Source organism: Petromyzon marinus, chromosome 17 (genome assembly GCF_048934315.1).
Source record: "Petromyzon marinus isolate PM22_M1 ecotype Great Lakes invasive population chromosome 17, UKy_Petmar_22M1.pri1.0, whole genome shotgun sequence".
NCBI lineage: Eukaryota > Metazoa > Chordata > Hyperoartia > Petromyzontiformes > Petromyzontidae > Petromyzon > Petromyzon marinus.
In genome coordinates this window covers 11,888,877-11,905,330 of record NC_133683.1, presented here as the reverse complement: position 1 = coordinate 11,905,330, position 16,454 = coordinate 11,888,877, and the positions used below count along the sequence as shown (strand labels likewise).

Sequence of the window (16,454 nt, the reverse complement as noted above, 5' to 3'; positions counted from 1 at the left end):
GGCTTTCATAATCACAAAATGCGTTTCTCCACGACCTTCTATTGTCGAGTTCTGGGCACAAAACAAACAAAAAAGCGCTTATATGGACTACAAAATTCCAGCACTCGGAACTGTAACGCGCTTATGTGCACTACAGAATCAAATACGCCTCTGATGGCCGCGAGGACAAACCGCCAGCCTAGCAACTGGCGTCCCTAGCAACGTCGCCTTAGCAACGTCGTCGCCAGCAACGGCCGTCCCTAGCAACGTCGCCCCACGCAACGTCGTCGCACGCAACGGCTGTCCCTAGCAACGTCGCCCCTAGCAACGTCGTCCCCAGCAACGGCTGTCCCTAGCAACGTCGCCCCTCGCAAGGTCGTCGCACGCAACGGCTGTCCCTAGCAACGTCGTCCCTAGCAACGTCGTCCCTAGTAACGGCTGTCTCTGCAGGAAGTCATTGAAGAGCATCAGGGAGCCGGGTTATTGATCGGGGCGCCGTGGTAGGGAGATGTCAACTTCCTCGCTTGGTAAGCAGGAGGTCCGACGGTTCGATCCCGACCCCTGACACCTGTATATTTGAGTTTGCGTGTCTCTCTCCCTGTAGTTGTGTGGATTTTTCTCGGGGTCCTCCGGTTTTCCCCATCCACATTTTGAAACAACGCGCGTTTAAAGTATTTGGCTGCTATACATTTCCACACGATAACCGACTACGTTGAGCAATACAGAAAAAATAGCTATATAGCTCAGTGGTCCTTACCTGGTAAAATAAAAAAAGTCAATAGTTTAATTTGATGATGAAAACTAATGAGAAGATTGAGTGATTGAATGAGGTAAGAATGAAAATTGGAGGAATGAGTGATTGTATGAGGAAAGAATTCAATACATTTTAAGTCAAAAGCATACAAAATTTCTCCCTCAATGGATCAGCGTTCATGTCGTACCCCCCGTCAGTACCCAGGTCCGCCTGGGGAAATGAATGATCCTACAAGCCAAGGCCGTAGCCATGGAATCAACATTGGGGGGGGGGGGACCAAATCTTCCAGGGGGTCTGGGGTCCCCCCCCAAAAAAAAATCTAAATTAGAAAACTAATTTCCTGCCATTTCCTGCCTAAAATATATATAAAAATTTAACTAACACATGGGATGGACTTTATTTTTTTACAATAATGTCTAATAGTGTTATTGTATTATACTGCTGTTTTTTTTTATTTTTTACCTTGTTTCATTGTGTGCAATGGCAGAGATTAGGGATTAATAAAGTACAACCATAACCACAATCATATAAACAGAAATCTATGCATTGTTATATGAAGACAAGTCCAGATATTGTGGCCAAGGTTTAGCAAATTGTTGTTTTTATTTACATAGCATCGCAATTATTATTTTAAAAATATTTTATAGCAATATATTGGGGGGGGGACATTTTGGGCATATTTGATTATTGGGGGGGGTGTGCCCCCCCAATATATCATAATTACGGCCTTGCTACAAGCAGACTAAATTCTAAAAAAAGTTTCGTGAGAAGAGCCTCAACGAATCCTCGTTAACGTCCCAAAGCCGAGAAGAAACCGCCTCAAGATCACATTGCAGGCGGATCAGCCCTCCGAATCCTCCAACTCAATGTCGAAGACCTGTCGGCAGCCAAGCGCAGCCTCATTGAAGTCCTTGCTGTCCAACACACTGCTGATATCGTTTGCCTGCAAGAAACCCACATTGGAATGGAAGAGGCCAGCAGCTACTCCATCAAAGCCTACGACCTCCTGTGCTACCACCGACACCGCCCAAGGAAACCACCTGGCAACAACCACCTTCACAGACACCCTGGCATTTGGTGGTGGACTTTGAAGCTATCACGTGAAGTGTCGAAGGCTCAATAACAGGAGGTCTCGGGACAGACCCAGGTGCCATGGGTTGGCTGATGGAGATGACTGGCTGATGCACCACCTGTGCCCCCTACTGTGCCAACTTGCTGTGCTTTAGTCACCCGGCGCTCTGCTCGTTGTTGTGAGCGTCGCTCCTCCGCCCTCCTTTGATGTTGGAGGGGCGACTGCCTCCAACTGCCCAGTAGCGTCCTTCACGAGCCTCCTCCACAGAGGCAGATCTTGACACCGCTGGTACCAGTCATCGGCAAGTCCACTCAGCTCCACGTCCTCCTGTACCACATCACTCCATCTCTTCACCAGCTCGTGTCGTGTCCGATATTGCCTGGTGGCTGGTGAGTGAGTGGAGGCCGACTCACTCTGAACACAGCAGGATCGGTGGCAACAGCTTGGCTTAGGGACTGTGCATTCGTTAAATAAATAAAAACTCTCACAATTCTGCTCATATGTACTGTGAAATTCAACGCGTGCTTATGCGCATTCCACAATCGAATGTGTTGCGGCTGTTCGCCAGAACGCAGTGTGTGTGCAAATGAGAAAATTAGTGACTGAGAGACTAATGATAATGAGAGGTTTGAGTATTTGAATGAGGGAGGATTGAGTGAATGAGGCATAAGTGAGAGAATGAGGAAATAATTCATAATTCACTAGTACAGCACACCGTGACGAATTGCCAAGTTCTGTTTACGTAACAACCCTCACTAGTTGGCTGTGTCGGGTGGTGGCGGGTTTTAACGACACATTTATATATTTACGCGATCTAACCCAAAAAAACCTCTCTTACGGATATCACATTTGGTGTAAATTGACAACCATCTCCCAAAAGTGTTGCTTGCGACGAATTTTGTTGAATCGGCACTTTCATGTTGACAAAGCAACACAATAAAGTTGTTCATGGAGAGAAACAGGTTTGTTGAGATAAGGTGCAACATACTTTAACGGTTGTCCTTGTGACTTAATGACAGTGATAGCAAATGCAGGAATGATAACTAAATCGGTTATTATTTATTATTGTTCTTTAATGGCGTGCAAAACGACAAAAAATAATACAAAAACAGGGGCGCACTTAGCTTTTATCAAATGCAGCGCTGGCATGTTTTGTGGATGAAATCGATTATTCTTGGAACAAACTACTAAGTAGTTACAATTTTAATAATAACCCTTTCATGAAAAACAAAAATAAATATTTTGCATTGCATGACAACCCCACGTAGCCGACCCATCGTTACACCCAGCGTGCAGAGTGCCAGGCGTTAGGCACAGATCACCAAAACTATTTGTATAATACACACCATGCACGCATGCAGATGTGGCTGCTTTGGTTAAATCTGCCCCTATCGCATAGTGACTTATAAGAAGCTCACTTTCGTCATGAAAGGTTCCATGACTCGTGAATTTTATACTGTGGTCTGCGGGTTGCTGCACACATTTCTGCTTTCCTTGCTGTTTCAATGTAACCTCGTCACTGGTTCCTCCCGGTCATATAAGTCCTCCTTCATGACCCGCACCTTTTGAGGGCATTGTTTCGACTTGTGCGACACCGCTTCCAAAACGCTACATCAGTGGTAGATAGACTTTTTTTTGTTTTAAAGTACCTCTTCATTTTCATATTTAACTGTGAGCTGTATTTAAATATAGAAGGCGTGAAAACTAAACAATACCTCAATACATGCATGCACGTCAACTGCCAGGTATAGGTAATGAAAACAGCAAATCGTTGCATGATAGTGTTATTTATCGAGAGCTCGCAGTAAATCGCAAAATTTTGCCGGACGAGTGGAGATGGGCCATCAGATGATGCTCGAGGCCGTGCAGTCGGCAAGACTCTGCAAGCTGCTGGAATCGTGGACAGGCGAGGAGTCTTTGCTGCAGCCGCTGTGGGACGTTCTGCGCCTGAACTACGGGCACACGCTGCGTTCGTCCATCTTCCCCGCCGTCCTGTCCGTGACGGCTTACTACGTGTTCTGCCTGCTCTTCACCGCCGTGGGCCTTGTGACTCGCCGGCTGGCTCCTCACTTGCGCCACTACAAGATTCAAGCGAGCAAAGAGGAACCGAGCCTGAGGGCCGTCTGCGACTGCGTGGCGCTCACGATCTACAACAATGTCGTGTTCGTCTTCCCAGCCACGGTGGCTCAGTGGTATTGGCGGCCGGCCATCGACCTGCCAGAGAAGGCGCCCAGCCTCTTTGAGCTTTGCCACGGCGTTCTGGCCTGCCTGCTGCTGTTCGATTTTCAGTACTTTGCCTGGCACCTACTGCACCACCGCGTGCGCTGGCTGTACAGGACTTTCCATGCTGTGCACCATGAGTGTACCGTGCCCTTTGCGTGGAGCACGCAGTACATGGGCGGCTGGGAGCTCATAAGCGTGGGCATCTGGACCACCATCGATCCCATCGTGCTACACTGCCACCTTCTCACCACGTGGACGTTCATGCTGCTCAATGTCTACCTCTCCATCGAGGATCATTCGGGGTACGACCTGCCCTGGGGGCTTCATCATCTGCTGCCCAGAGGCCTCTACGGAGGGGCACCGCACCACGACCTTCACCACCAGAAGCCGACGAAAAACTTCGCGCCTTACTTCTGCCACTGGGACAAGATCTTTGGGACGTCCGTGGAAGTCAAACCAATGGACAAGTCTCCGCAAGGGTCACGCTGATGCTACGAACGCAGAGATGAGTGCCTGTGCGTGGCACAAATTCGTCTAGCCCTCGGCTACAGCCCTACACTGTTGGTGGGCCGCAACGCAATCCACCTCACTACTTTGCAAGAGCGAAGTTCCATCAGCAAATGACGCTAGCTGGGATGCGTTTCAGTTACCAGGATTTGTTCTCTTCTTTCGTGGCAAAACGCGACGAGAGCCACGTGCAGCGATGTCTTATTTTAAACGCTAAAAAGGGGAGTAAATTGTCCCTTAATATATGTGACAAGAAGTTATCATGCTTGAGCTGTCCGTCACGCTGGCTGCTCGAAGTCAGTGTTCTCATCAAGTGGCAGAGACGGTAACTTTTTGAAGCTGAATTTGCAATGGAAATAATAATAAAAATGTGAGCAATGATTGTATATCTTTACAACGGAATTGCCGTCGCAAATATGGTCTCTATCACAAGTAAATGTTAGTTATAAATGGACAGATTTTTTTTTTATCCTTCATATATGTATGTTGTATTTCGTTCGCACCGTACATAACCAACCGTGCTAATCGGGGGTGTGAGCGTAAGGACCACAAACTAAATACAAAAAAGCAGTTCCATGGAAATTCGTTTTCAATCTCGAATTAAAAGTGCATAGCTGATGTTAGTCTATCAGAAAGCAGGTTGCACTTGGTAGTGGAATAAAGTGTGGGTATGCCCATCTCTAGAGTCACCTGAAAGCAAGTGCAAGAACTGCATTATTTATATTTTATTGTTAACACAGGCGCTCGTACTTACAAGTTTAGCGACTGCATTGATGCTCCTAATTTGTTTTAAACTTTAGTCCGTGCCATCGTTTATCTCACATTTTAGATTTTAATTTCCCAATGAATTGACAGGCGGGGGCCGAGTTTGATGTGGAATTCACACGTCGATGCCTGCTTCTCCTGTCAAACGAAATTTTACAGAGGAAGTTGGGACAGTGGGTGGTTCATAATCAACTCGTATAGATCGATTATTTATTTATTTGGACATTACATGACAACCAAAATCAAACATTGTAATAATACTCTGTCATATAATGAGCCCAAGTTTTAACATATTTGGTTTTATTATGCAAAGTCTCAGAATTACTGGGTTGGAATGTCATCTACATTGAAATAATTATTCGTATTTCCATTAGGCACTTGGGTTGGACCGGTAGGTCGCATAGCGGTTAGTGACATCGGTGGTGATTACTGAAACGGCCCTGGACCAGCTGTTCGCTAAACCACTACCAGCGTGGTGTTGTATAGTCAAACAGCCTCCACGACTGACACGGTGTGGGGAAGCCTTCACCCAGCAGTAGATTGACAAAGGGCTGTAAATTATTATTTGTAGATACTTGGTGCCTGATTGAAATATCGCAACGTATTTTAACGAAATAATTTTTTTTACAATCAACGGTAGTGTGAAAATTATTTTTTATAATGAATATGCAGTAGTAGATTGTAGACTGATATCATTTTGCCAATCTGGCCTCAGATGTAATATGCATGTGAACACTCATTAATAAGTCGATAACACCTTAATATAAAGAGGACCGCAGACCTTTTTAACGATGAAACTATAAAGAAAATGTACCAGGTAAAGCCTACTGAGAAATATAGCTCTTTTTCATAAGCGACCTGGCCACAAAGGATAGCTCAGCAAAGTGGCTTATCATGTGGACATTTATAGCAGCCAAACACTCTAAACGCATGTTCCTAAATGTCGAGGGGAATACCGGAGGACCCGGAGAAAAATCTACATGACCACGAGGAGAACACGCAAACTCCAAATATACAACAGGCGTCAGGGTCGGGATCGAATCCACAACCTCCTATATACAAGGCGAGGTAGTTAACATCTCGCCACCGTGGCGTCCTTGGGCAATTGTTGGTAGCACCAGGTCACCGCGTGCCCTCCCAGTTTTCTGTGGTTCTTCCTTGCGCCCTCTGAGTTGCTTTCTCTCTCTCTCTACGACGGCGAGCGAACACTTTGCGGCGCATTACAGGCTGAAATTATTATAATGAAATCACATTCGCCGCTTTTTGCAGAGGTTTGCGGTTCGATTCCAGCGGCCACACTGGTTAATACTGCAGTGTGTATTCACCAAATAATACATGCCATGTGCTTCACAGTGGATGTTGAAGATCCCCTGATGGCCGTTGTGTACTGGAGAACGGGCTCCAAATGTGCCGAATTCGAAATTGACGCAGTAAATTACTCAATTGAGATTACACACAGCAGAAATCATCTCCCCCTACTGGCAGACTAATACCCCAGTTTGCTCCTGCAAATGCGACTCATCCTGGTCTTTTGAGGTCTCGCCTAGTTATATAATAATGTACTTGGATTATATAATAGACGTGTGATGGAATGTTACATAATGATCGCAACAAATGTTATTTATAATGTCGTTACGGTTGTTGTTTAGGGGCGGAAAAAAAGCTTGCTAGGAACTATTTTCATGACGGGCACCTTTGTACGGCCTACGATGTGCCACGGTGCAGCGTGCAGAGAGGGGGGCCCAGGTCTGGCCACACGTTGGGCCAATGGGCCAAACCCAGCCTAAAAAACTCACCTAGCCTGGGCACGTCGCATCACTCCAAGTCGCCATTCAAAAAAGGCCCGGCGGAGTTGTGAAGCTAAAATAAATAAATGTCACGCTTTTGTTAAGACGACGGTGTGAAATAGTTGAGTGACTCTCGGGGCCACTGTGTGTATGTGGGCTCTGTAGAGGCTTGCCATGGCGGTGGGAAATTTGGTGGTGGTTACAGCCTGCGGAGTGAGGAATGCAATGTGGTGGCATAAGTGCTGTACGGATTAATCTCTCCTACATCTTGTATCTCTGATTATATCTTTCTCCTATCGGACATCTGTCTTCTGCCGCCAAACTCCTGGTTCATTGTCTGATCTTCACCCATCTGGGCTAGTGTAATTATCTTCTTGTCTCCCTGCCTCTGCCCTCCACTCCCCTCCAACAAAAGCAAAATGATTCCGCACGAGTTATTTCCAATCTCCCCTTTGATTTAGCACACTTCGCCTCTCCTCATTCAACTCCATTTCCTACATCGGTCTTTTCAAATACCTGACGCTAATCAACAAATATCTTCATGTCCTTGCCCCCACCTCATCTTGCCTCTCTTATCTCCGTCCATGTCCCCTCCGCTCGTCCTCTTCATTCCCAATCTGCTCTCTGTATATCTCTCTGTCCCTCCGAACTCCTTGTGCACAATCCCGTTTTCGATCCTTCTCCCTCCTTGCACCCCTCCACGGGAATTAACTTCCCCTGTACATTGAGCAACACTGCTCATAGACTCAACACTGCGACCCATAGATTCAACACTGCTACCCATAGACTCAACACTGCTCATAGACTCAACACTGCTCATAGACTCAACACTGCTCATAGACTCAACACTGCCCATAGACTCAACACTGCTCATAGACTCAACACTGCTCATAGACTCAACACTGCTGATAGACTCAACACAGCAACCCATAGATTCAACACTGCCCATAGACTCAACACTGCAACCCATAGACTCAACAGTGTCCATAGACTCAACACTGCAACCCATAGACTCAACACTGCTACCCATAGACTCAACACTGCCCCTTACATTAAAGTACCCGTCCTGAACCTCCTTCCATTCCTCTCTTAAAACGTACTTCTTCGCTATTCCCATTCTCTCCCTCCCCTCGCCCCTCCACTCCTTCTCGTCCATCCCGTACCCTCTCGTGATCCCTAAGTACCCTCTAGCACTGTTTTCTACGGCTCATCACTCTTTTTAATACAACTTCCTCTTATCAGTCAGTTTATATCGGGTATGGTCCACTGAGCTAAGATGCCCTTTTACATTCCCTGTCAATGTCCATGTTTATATTTAATCGTGTATTTATTTATATGGGATATTTTTTGCCATTATCAAAGAATGTGAAAAATAGATTCGGTTTTACCCTTTATGACAATACAACAGGCGTTAAGATGTTAAAACATTAAATAGATACCTTTTTGCAAGGCATCAAGTCTGCATTAACCACACGTACTTGTGGCAAAACATGCAAACATGCCCTGATAGTATACGTGTTGTCTTTGAAACTAATTGGCCTACACCAGAGACAGCCTTCTTTATTTCTTTGTCTCAGCAGTGTCAGTCCAGAGAACGCCAACAGGCGAACGGGACAGAGACAATCCAAATATCAAGAGTATTTATAGCTCGGGTTGAGCAGTTATAGCTCTTTGTTTTTATTTTATATCGGTGCCCCACGGCGCTCAGCATCTAAGTTAATACGGGCCACAACTCATGAAGTCTGGATGCCCCACAAGTAAGTCGTTTTTGTTATTTTGAATTGGAACATTTGCTCAGCGTCACCTTTCGTCGTGGGGAGGGGGTGGTTAACGTTTTTCGGTTGCTTGTATAATGATTGTAAAGTACACGACTCCCTTCCGCAATTGTTCGAGTGTTGGTGCTGTCGAACACGACTCGCTGTTCGTAACTGACGCGTGTTTAAAAATGCAGTGGCTACATGTGTCAAGGGCACGATGCAACTAAAATAATTATGCCCATGCATACTTGACATTTGCAACTCAATCGTTTTCTATTGCAAGGTCAAGTCAAGGGTAACGTATTATATATTTTTAAGTGGGTTGGAAAGCTCACGGTGTGTGAAATACCCATGTCAAGGAAGTGGCTTAGCGGTCAGAATGCTGAGCTGTGACTGCTGAGGTCTTGGGGTTGAATTCTGGAAGCTGCCTGTGACTCAAGACCGACTGAAAAGTGTAGGTAGTTAACACTCACCAGTGAATTTACACACATATACAAACTAACTTTTGTTTTACAATTGATTTGGCAAAATTACACTTCTTAGAATTATATATATATAAATACCCGTGATAAGTTTGACTGAAATACGACAGTCTTTTAGCATGTGGGGAAGTGGGCCCTCTCTCTACTGTATGTGAGTGGTAGTGTAGCAGGTAGCGCTCTGCGCTGCAAATCCGGCGAGCCAAAATAGATTCCCGCTAAGGCCCAACATCAGTGACGATTATCTGAACCGGTTCTGGGCCTGCCCTAAATCAACTCAGCCTCAAATGAGTACCTGGTGCGGTGCGTCAACATCGCCACTGGGGAGACAAAGATGGCCAGGCGTGGTGCTGGCCACCCGCCCCCTCGTGTACCATGCCGGCCGTCATAGGTGCTCGCTAACAGCACTTACCCCAACAATCTGTTAAGGCAATATGGGGGATCTTTGTCTTCATTCAGCTATGAAGGACAATTTATGAAAAACGTCACCAATTTTTTTATTTTACGTCCACACAGTGTTATTGACGAATGCGTTGAGTTCGTAGGCCAATATCGTTAGCCACGAAATTTCATTTTAACGAGCATATCAGGAACGTATTCCACGCACGTTTCATATTACTGACATACAGCACCTTCACGATATCTGATGAATAATTGACATCACCGAGTTAAACCGTTTCACATTTTTCGTTCAATGGATATTTTTGCTTAAATTTGAGATTGTTTATTAATTCGATTGGGCCAAAAAATGGAGTTTAGTGAAACTAAAATGAAATGTTTTAAATTTTACATATAAACCTGAATGTCTCCCTCATGTCGTAATGCAAATACAGTAACGATGTATATACATGCCACCTCTTAATTTTGACAGCATTTGATTATAAAAGTTTTTGCCTCTGCGTCGATTTACTTGCTGCATGTTGTTTCTAGAAGTCTTCTTGACGAGATGCTCAGCTTGGATCGGATGTAGGCACCATTGATCGATACCTGTGTAGTGCTAATACTTACGCGATCCGGGAGTAGAAATGCCCACGGGATCCCAGGTTACGTTAAAGATGACGTCACAAAGGAAAGGCAGGGCGTGAGAGGGAACGCCCAGGAGGAGTGTTGACGTCACCGGATGAGGCGGGGCGATCGGGGCACATCCTGGTGGGATTGGGAGTGGAGTGGTCGAAGGCGCCGTGACCCCGTGGAAAAGAGTGTGTCGTCTCAATCTTCGTCTGGTGGACTCGTTACGCCTGTATATATATATTTTTATTCTCATAAAATTGTCAAAACGTTGTTTGATTTTCAACGCAGCCCAACGAGGCGACTCAGTTTGTTTGGCTGTGTCGGGTGGTGAAGGGTTAACAAGCTCGAATCGACGTTATACCCACATGATCTAACTCAAAATAAACCGATTATGATTTACCATTGCTGTTTCGTTATTTTTCGCATTCTACCGATGTTCTATTTGTGCCAACGTCACTTTCTATTAATAAATAAAATGCGTCATAGAATCGAGAGGAATTTACTCCGCAGTCGTGTACATTCTATGAACCGACTCTAGTTCTAAACACAAGTCAACATTTCCCATAACAAGGCGATGGCTGTTTCAATTTCCAGTGCTTTTCAAAGTATAGTGCCCTTCATACCTCTCGGATCTCCTGATGCCCTAGCTCCAAAACCACCACCAGAACTCTCTGCAGCTCTACCCAGGAGTTAATCTCGACACCGAGAGTCAGGGCCACGTCCGCCATGCATCATTTCTCTATTGTCGGACCCTCCACCTGGAACGCCATACCTTCAAGCGCCTTTTCAAAACTGAGACGATCCGTGAGCTGGGCTCTGCACATGAGGGTCGCTGCCTTCGGGCAAGTGCAAATTGTGCGCATTTCAAATTAGCATTATTAGAGTTAATTGTATCTAGAAACATGCGTAGAAGAGTCCAGCACACGTGGGTAGAGTTGCTTGAAGGATGCATCACTGGAGGGTTCCAGTGGTGCATGCTGAAAAACTGAGAGTACACAACGAAGTAACTTAGCAATACCCTTGACCGTTTAAGTTACCATTTACATTGTCCTGCACAAAAAAACACGTTGCATGTCAAGGCTTGCCATGATCTACATCATTTTGTCCCCCCCCCCCCCCCACACTGTAAAAATCTACACAACCAAGGGGAGAACATGCAAACTCCAAATATACAGGCGTCAGGGTCGGGATTTAAGCCACAACCTCCTGTATACCAGGCAAGGTAGTTAACAGCTCTCTCCCGGTGCGTGATGTTGGGCCGCCTTCAAATGTAATTGCTCTCGGTCTACATTCATCTTCTGTGCTTTCCAGTTGTGTCCCTTCGAAAGAGATATTCGCTCGTTCAGAGAACTTGCCATTGGTGATTACATTTTTTTTGCTGTTTTTCTTGGGCCCTAACTCTGCAGTCTTCTAAGTTCCTCTATGGTATCCTGCCATCCATTGCCATTGATTGGTGCAATGACGGCGGCATCATAAAATCTAAGATGGGTCTAATAGAGCTGAAAAGTGCGCGAAGAAGCGTAGGTAGGTGCATGCTTCGAATTACGCTAGTGTGACAGAAAGAATAATCTAACTCTTAATTATATTTATATAGAGCGATTTTACTCAAGGCACTTGACGCAGCTTACAAAACGGCGGCAGAATATAATTAATCAGATTGCAGGGGTGTACAAGGATTTAGGAATGAGTGACAGTGATAGTGGTTACTTCGGGATCACGAAAGGGTAGGGGAGGCACGTGAAGGAATGGACGGGCGAGGGAAGAGGAAGAGAATGGGCGATGGAGAAGTGGCGAGGATTTCAGAGAGGATTAGAAGGAATTGATGTGGTTGAAAAATTGGTTCAGTGCTGGCAGGCCATGTGGCCAGATGACGAACGTGTTATCTACGTATCTCTTCCACAAGGAAGGACGTAGGGTGGATGTCAGGATGGCTCCTATTTCAAATTTCTCCATGAAGACATTCGCTACCACTGGTGATAAGGGAGAACCCATAGGGGTATCTTCATTTTGTTTGTAGAATGTCCCATTCCACCTGTAATGGTACATTCTACACACATGGCCTGCCAGCACTGAACCAATTTTTCAACCACATAAATTCCATACACCCATCCATCAAATTCACCATGGAAGTGGAAAATGATGGCAAGCTACCATTCCTGAATGTTGTGATTGGGAAGAGACCTGATGACTCGTTGGGACATTCTGTCTACAGGAAAGCCACCCACACGGATTCCTATCTAAAGCCTGATTCCCACCACCATCCAGCCCAGAAGAATTCCCTCATCAAAACACGACACCATAGGGCCTGTTGCATCTCCGACCAGCACCACCTAGTCAGTGAGCTTGAGCACGTACACCAAGCCCAAGATGAATGGATATTCAGACCGCACAATCTGCAAAGCTGTAGCCCCAACCATGGGGAGACAACCATCTGAGGACCCAATCAAAACCATCACCTTGCCATACATAGCAGGTGTTACCAAAAATATTTCCAAAATATTGAACAAACACAACATCCAGGTTCGATTCAACACAGTACAAAAATCCGTGATTTGATCCCATCTGTGAAGGATGTGATTCCTGACATGCAATACCGTGGTGTCTACAAACTAAGTTGTGTCTGCGGCAGCAATTACATTGAGGAAACGAAACGACGTCTCGGACCGTGTTCGCAAACACAAGGCAGATTTCAAACACGGCAGAATCAACACCTCTGCCGTGGCTGATCACTGTTTTAACACGGTGGGCTCACATGATATTTTTTTTCCGAGACCAAGGTACTCCGCAAACCTTCGGGCTACCATCAAAGATTTGTCCATGAAGCCATCCAGACATACAAACACAGACATGTACCCATATTCTCAACCGAGAAGATGGGTACAAACTAAGCAATTATTGGAAGGACGTTATTAACCAGTTTCGGTCATAACTGGCTGCAATGTCCCCTTCCTGCCCGCCTATGTTAGCAGCTTCTCTCAACTCTCTGAGTCACATTCACTAACACAGCTTCTCTTTCCCCCTGTCACCGATTATCTATGACCCAACCCCTCTCTCTCCTCCCTCTCTTCCTGCTGCCCCCCCCTCTCTCTCCCCCTGGCGCTCGCGCAGCTCCCTTCCTCTCTCACCCCCTTACCTCACGCGCAGCCCCGTCTTGCTCTGCCCCACCACCCCTCTCTCTCCTCCTGCCGCCGATCCCTCTGTAAATTGCATCCCCACCCACTCGCCCGTTATGGCAGCCCCTCACCTCCCTACCCCCCTCGGATTAGCTGACGTTTGCGAGCCTTCTGTTTGCTAGCCTTACATTTACTGTTAATGGGAGATTAACTAATCTCCCATTAACACTGCTGTTGTGCGCAGATGCGGGGATGATACTCTTATGCGGCGACGGAAGCTCATTTCATGTTAATCTCTCCCCCATTAACACAACTGACGTGCTTGCGTCTGGGGATGGAATTCCTTTCCAGCTCAGACCCCGCTTGCTTGCCCATCGCCACATATACAGCCTCTTGCTGTAACAGCTCTCTCGCTGGTTCAGCAGTTCCACTGCTGGATTATTTTTTCTGCCTGAGGACGACCGCTTGTGTTGCGATCGAAACGTCGTGATATATCATTTTAATTTTAATTAAATTTTTCTACCTACGTGACTTTATCGAAAGAACCAAAAAGTATGATAGGAGTGTTAAGTACAAGATAAACAAATCACCCAAACACATACAAATACAACTAAACCATTCTATGCATTGCTTTCACTCGACATGGAAGTGCAAAATTAAGGTATGGCAGGGAAGAGGCATATCACAAAACTTGGAGCCCATTTCACGGCTTCTCTTGCAGTGTGCATTGGTTTTCAAGATCATTCATTTAGGCATTAAGGCACCCCCACCCCCGCTTTTCTTTCTCCCCCTCCTTCCCCACCTCCCCCACCCTCCCTGTCCTTCCCCCGAGAGGATTATCCGAGTTAAGGAAGTAGCCACCAGGGACGTAGAGTGTATTTAAACAGACAGGTTAAAAATATATATATAAAACGTTGGTAAAAATCATATTTTGCAGTCTATACTGTTGTCAAATTCCCATACATGCCCTGTGTACCTGAATCGTTTGGTTAATACAATTTATTTTATTTTATACCTACGTGACTTTACCGAAAGAACCAAAGAGAATTGATCCCTGGAGTCACGAAAACTTCAAATATAGATTTAATAAAATATTTTTTGCAAAAAAATATTGCTCTTGCTCTCCGATCCGTGTGTATCTATCTGTGCCTCTTTGTAGAATTCCCAGCGTGGATCTCTCCGTGCTTCTTTTAGGTACCTTTGAACATTTGTTCCTAAACTCCTTTCTCGCTATCCACGTTGTCCGATTCATATCTGATGGCAGCAACAAAACGAAAGAGCCAGACTTAAATTGTACGAATAGAAAACTGCCCACAGTATGAGAAGGGGAGTCATATAAGCTTTCGCTCAAGTCGTAAAAAATTGGTGCAATAATGCCTCTTACTCATACAAGTCTCAAGGCTTTCAGGAAGGTTCTGCATTTGGATGTTATGCACAGGTCCATTCACAAATGTTTTGTTTGTGGGAGGAAACCAGTGTATGCTGGAGACAACCCACATATAAGAGGGTATAACATTCAAATGTCCACACAAATTAATAATAATTTCAATTTGTAACACACCGCACAGTATTCACTCACTCTCGACCGGACAGCATGACTCTGGTGCAAGAAGGAGCCATCAGACAAGTGTGAAAGGCAGCCAGGCGGTGAGCCAGCACCAACAATCGCCCGAGCTCTGCAGCTCTCTATATATTAAGGCGCTTTCTTCCAATTCGTGATTGTTTTGTAGGTATGTGTTTACTGCCATCTCATTGCTACCTCGCAGTACCACCTGGTTTGGGAGTTTCACAAATCTCTGCGTGATCCACAAAGCCTTGCCTCTAATGCACTGGATGGCACGAGTGATGGCACGAGTGAGTCACCACGCCTGGATCCAAACATTCGCGCACGGTGATGGTAAGGAAGCTGCAGGTTGCGCACATCTCTTCCCAAAACCAACATTTCTACACACACCACATATCCACTTTGTGAAATAGTGCCCTACGTCCACTTGCTGGGTTTATCTTGAGTCACGTTTCGTGTGACGCAATAGACAGGCGCGGGGAAATGGCAAATCCATGAACATGCTACGTGGGCTGTGGAGCGTCCAGCGTTGGCTCGGGGCTACCAATGTAAAGTATAGGAAAAACGTAAGGAATCACCGACTCTTTTTTTTATTCAAACTAATTCTTGAACGACCGAGATTCCCCCCTCCCCACCCCCCGTGTAGCCCCCACACTCTGGGACGCTCTCCCACCTAATTTCATGATTTCCGAGTCTGGAACTTTAAAAGCGTAATCTCGTGTATGCATGGGGTTTTTTTAAGGGTAAACTAAACATCTAATTCATGTAATTGGCCAAACGCAGTACAGTATAGCAGTGAAGGGCACTTGAAGCTCGGTGAGTTTGTGCTGGATATATAATGAGCATTACTACGACCACAAAAGTTAACGATGTTTTAGTTTAATTACTGGCAGAGATTGGCATCATCTAAAATTACCTCCAACTTAAATATGCTATTTGATCAAATTCGCCATTTGTAATTGGTACTTAAGTGATGCACTTCAAATTTATTGGGAATTTGCACAGAAATTAAATGAAGCATAGCAAATCGGTAATGGATATCTACATTACATTACTCCAGTAATTATCAATGTGTCTTGGTCAATGCACCACTTTTAAATATGTACAAATGGCATATTTGTAGATTGCGATTGGCACATAAAAGACATTTAATAGATCATTGGTGATTTGCTTTTTCATGACACACGCTGAACCGAATCGCAGCCTCGTGCAACCGAGGAATACATTCAACCTCCCAATGTAGGACGTCTCTCTGGTCCCAATGTTTAGTGATGTTAACGTATTACATAAGGGATGCCTTTATTTTTTTATAGTGTAGCGGTGAGCATATCTCGCTGGGACCTATGATGACATTTCCAAGCCCCAACGGATTCCGCACATTCCAGGAAGTGTCAACATTAATGGGGAGGTTGCTCCAATGTGACCCAACAGCAAAGAGGCACC

The 16,454-nt window shown here is 45.4% G+C and overlaps 1 protein-coding gene and 1 long non-coding RNA gene across 3 annotated transcripts; both read left to right on the top strand.

Moving 5' to 3' along the window:
• The first annotated feature begins 322 nt into the window (after positions 1–322).
• LOC142924826 (uncharacterized) lies at positions 323–10,733 on the top strand. The gene is made up of 2 exons (XR_012941907.1): positions 323–506; positions 9,204–10,733. It is a non-coding gene; the product is annotated as an uncharacterized LOC142924826 (long non-coding RNA).
• On the top strand, positions 3,301–10,733 carry LOC116943335 (cholesterol 25-hydroxylase-like protein 1, member 2). 2 transcript variants are annotated; one of them, XM_076067621.1, is made up of 2 exons: positions 3,301–9,298; positions 10,257–10,733. In XM_076067621.1, exon 1 carries the CDS (start codon positions 3,642–3,644, stop codon positions 4,515–4,517), a length of 876 nt encoding a protein of 291 aa, XP_075923736.1. In that variant the 5' UTR covers positions 3,301–3,641; the 3' UTR covers positions 4,518–9,298; positions 10,257–10,733. The 2 variants fall into 2 exon arrangements, with proteins under 2 accessions (XP_075923736.1, XP_075923735.1); XM_076067620.1 differs by having other exon boundaries at positions 10,254–10,733.
• Positions 10,734–16,454: the final 5,721 nt, after the last annotated feature.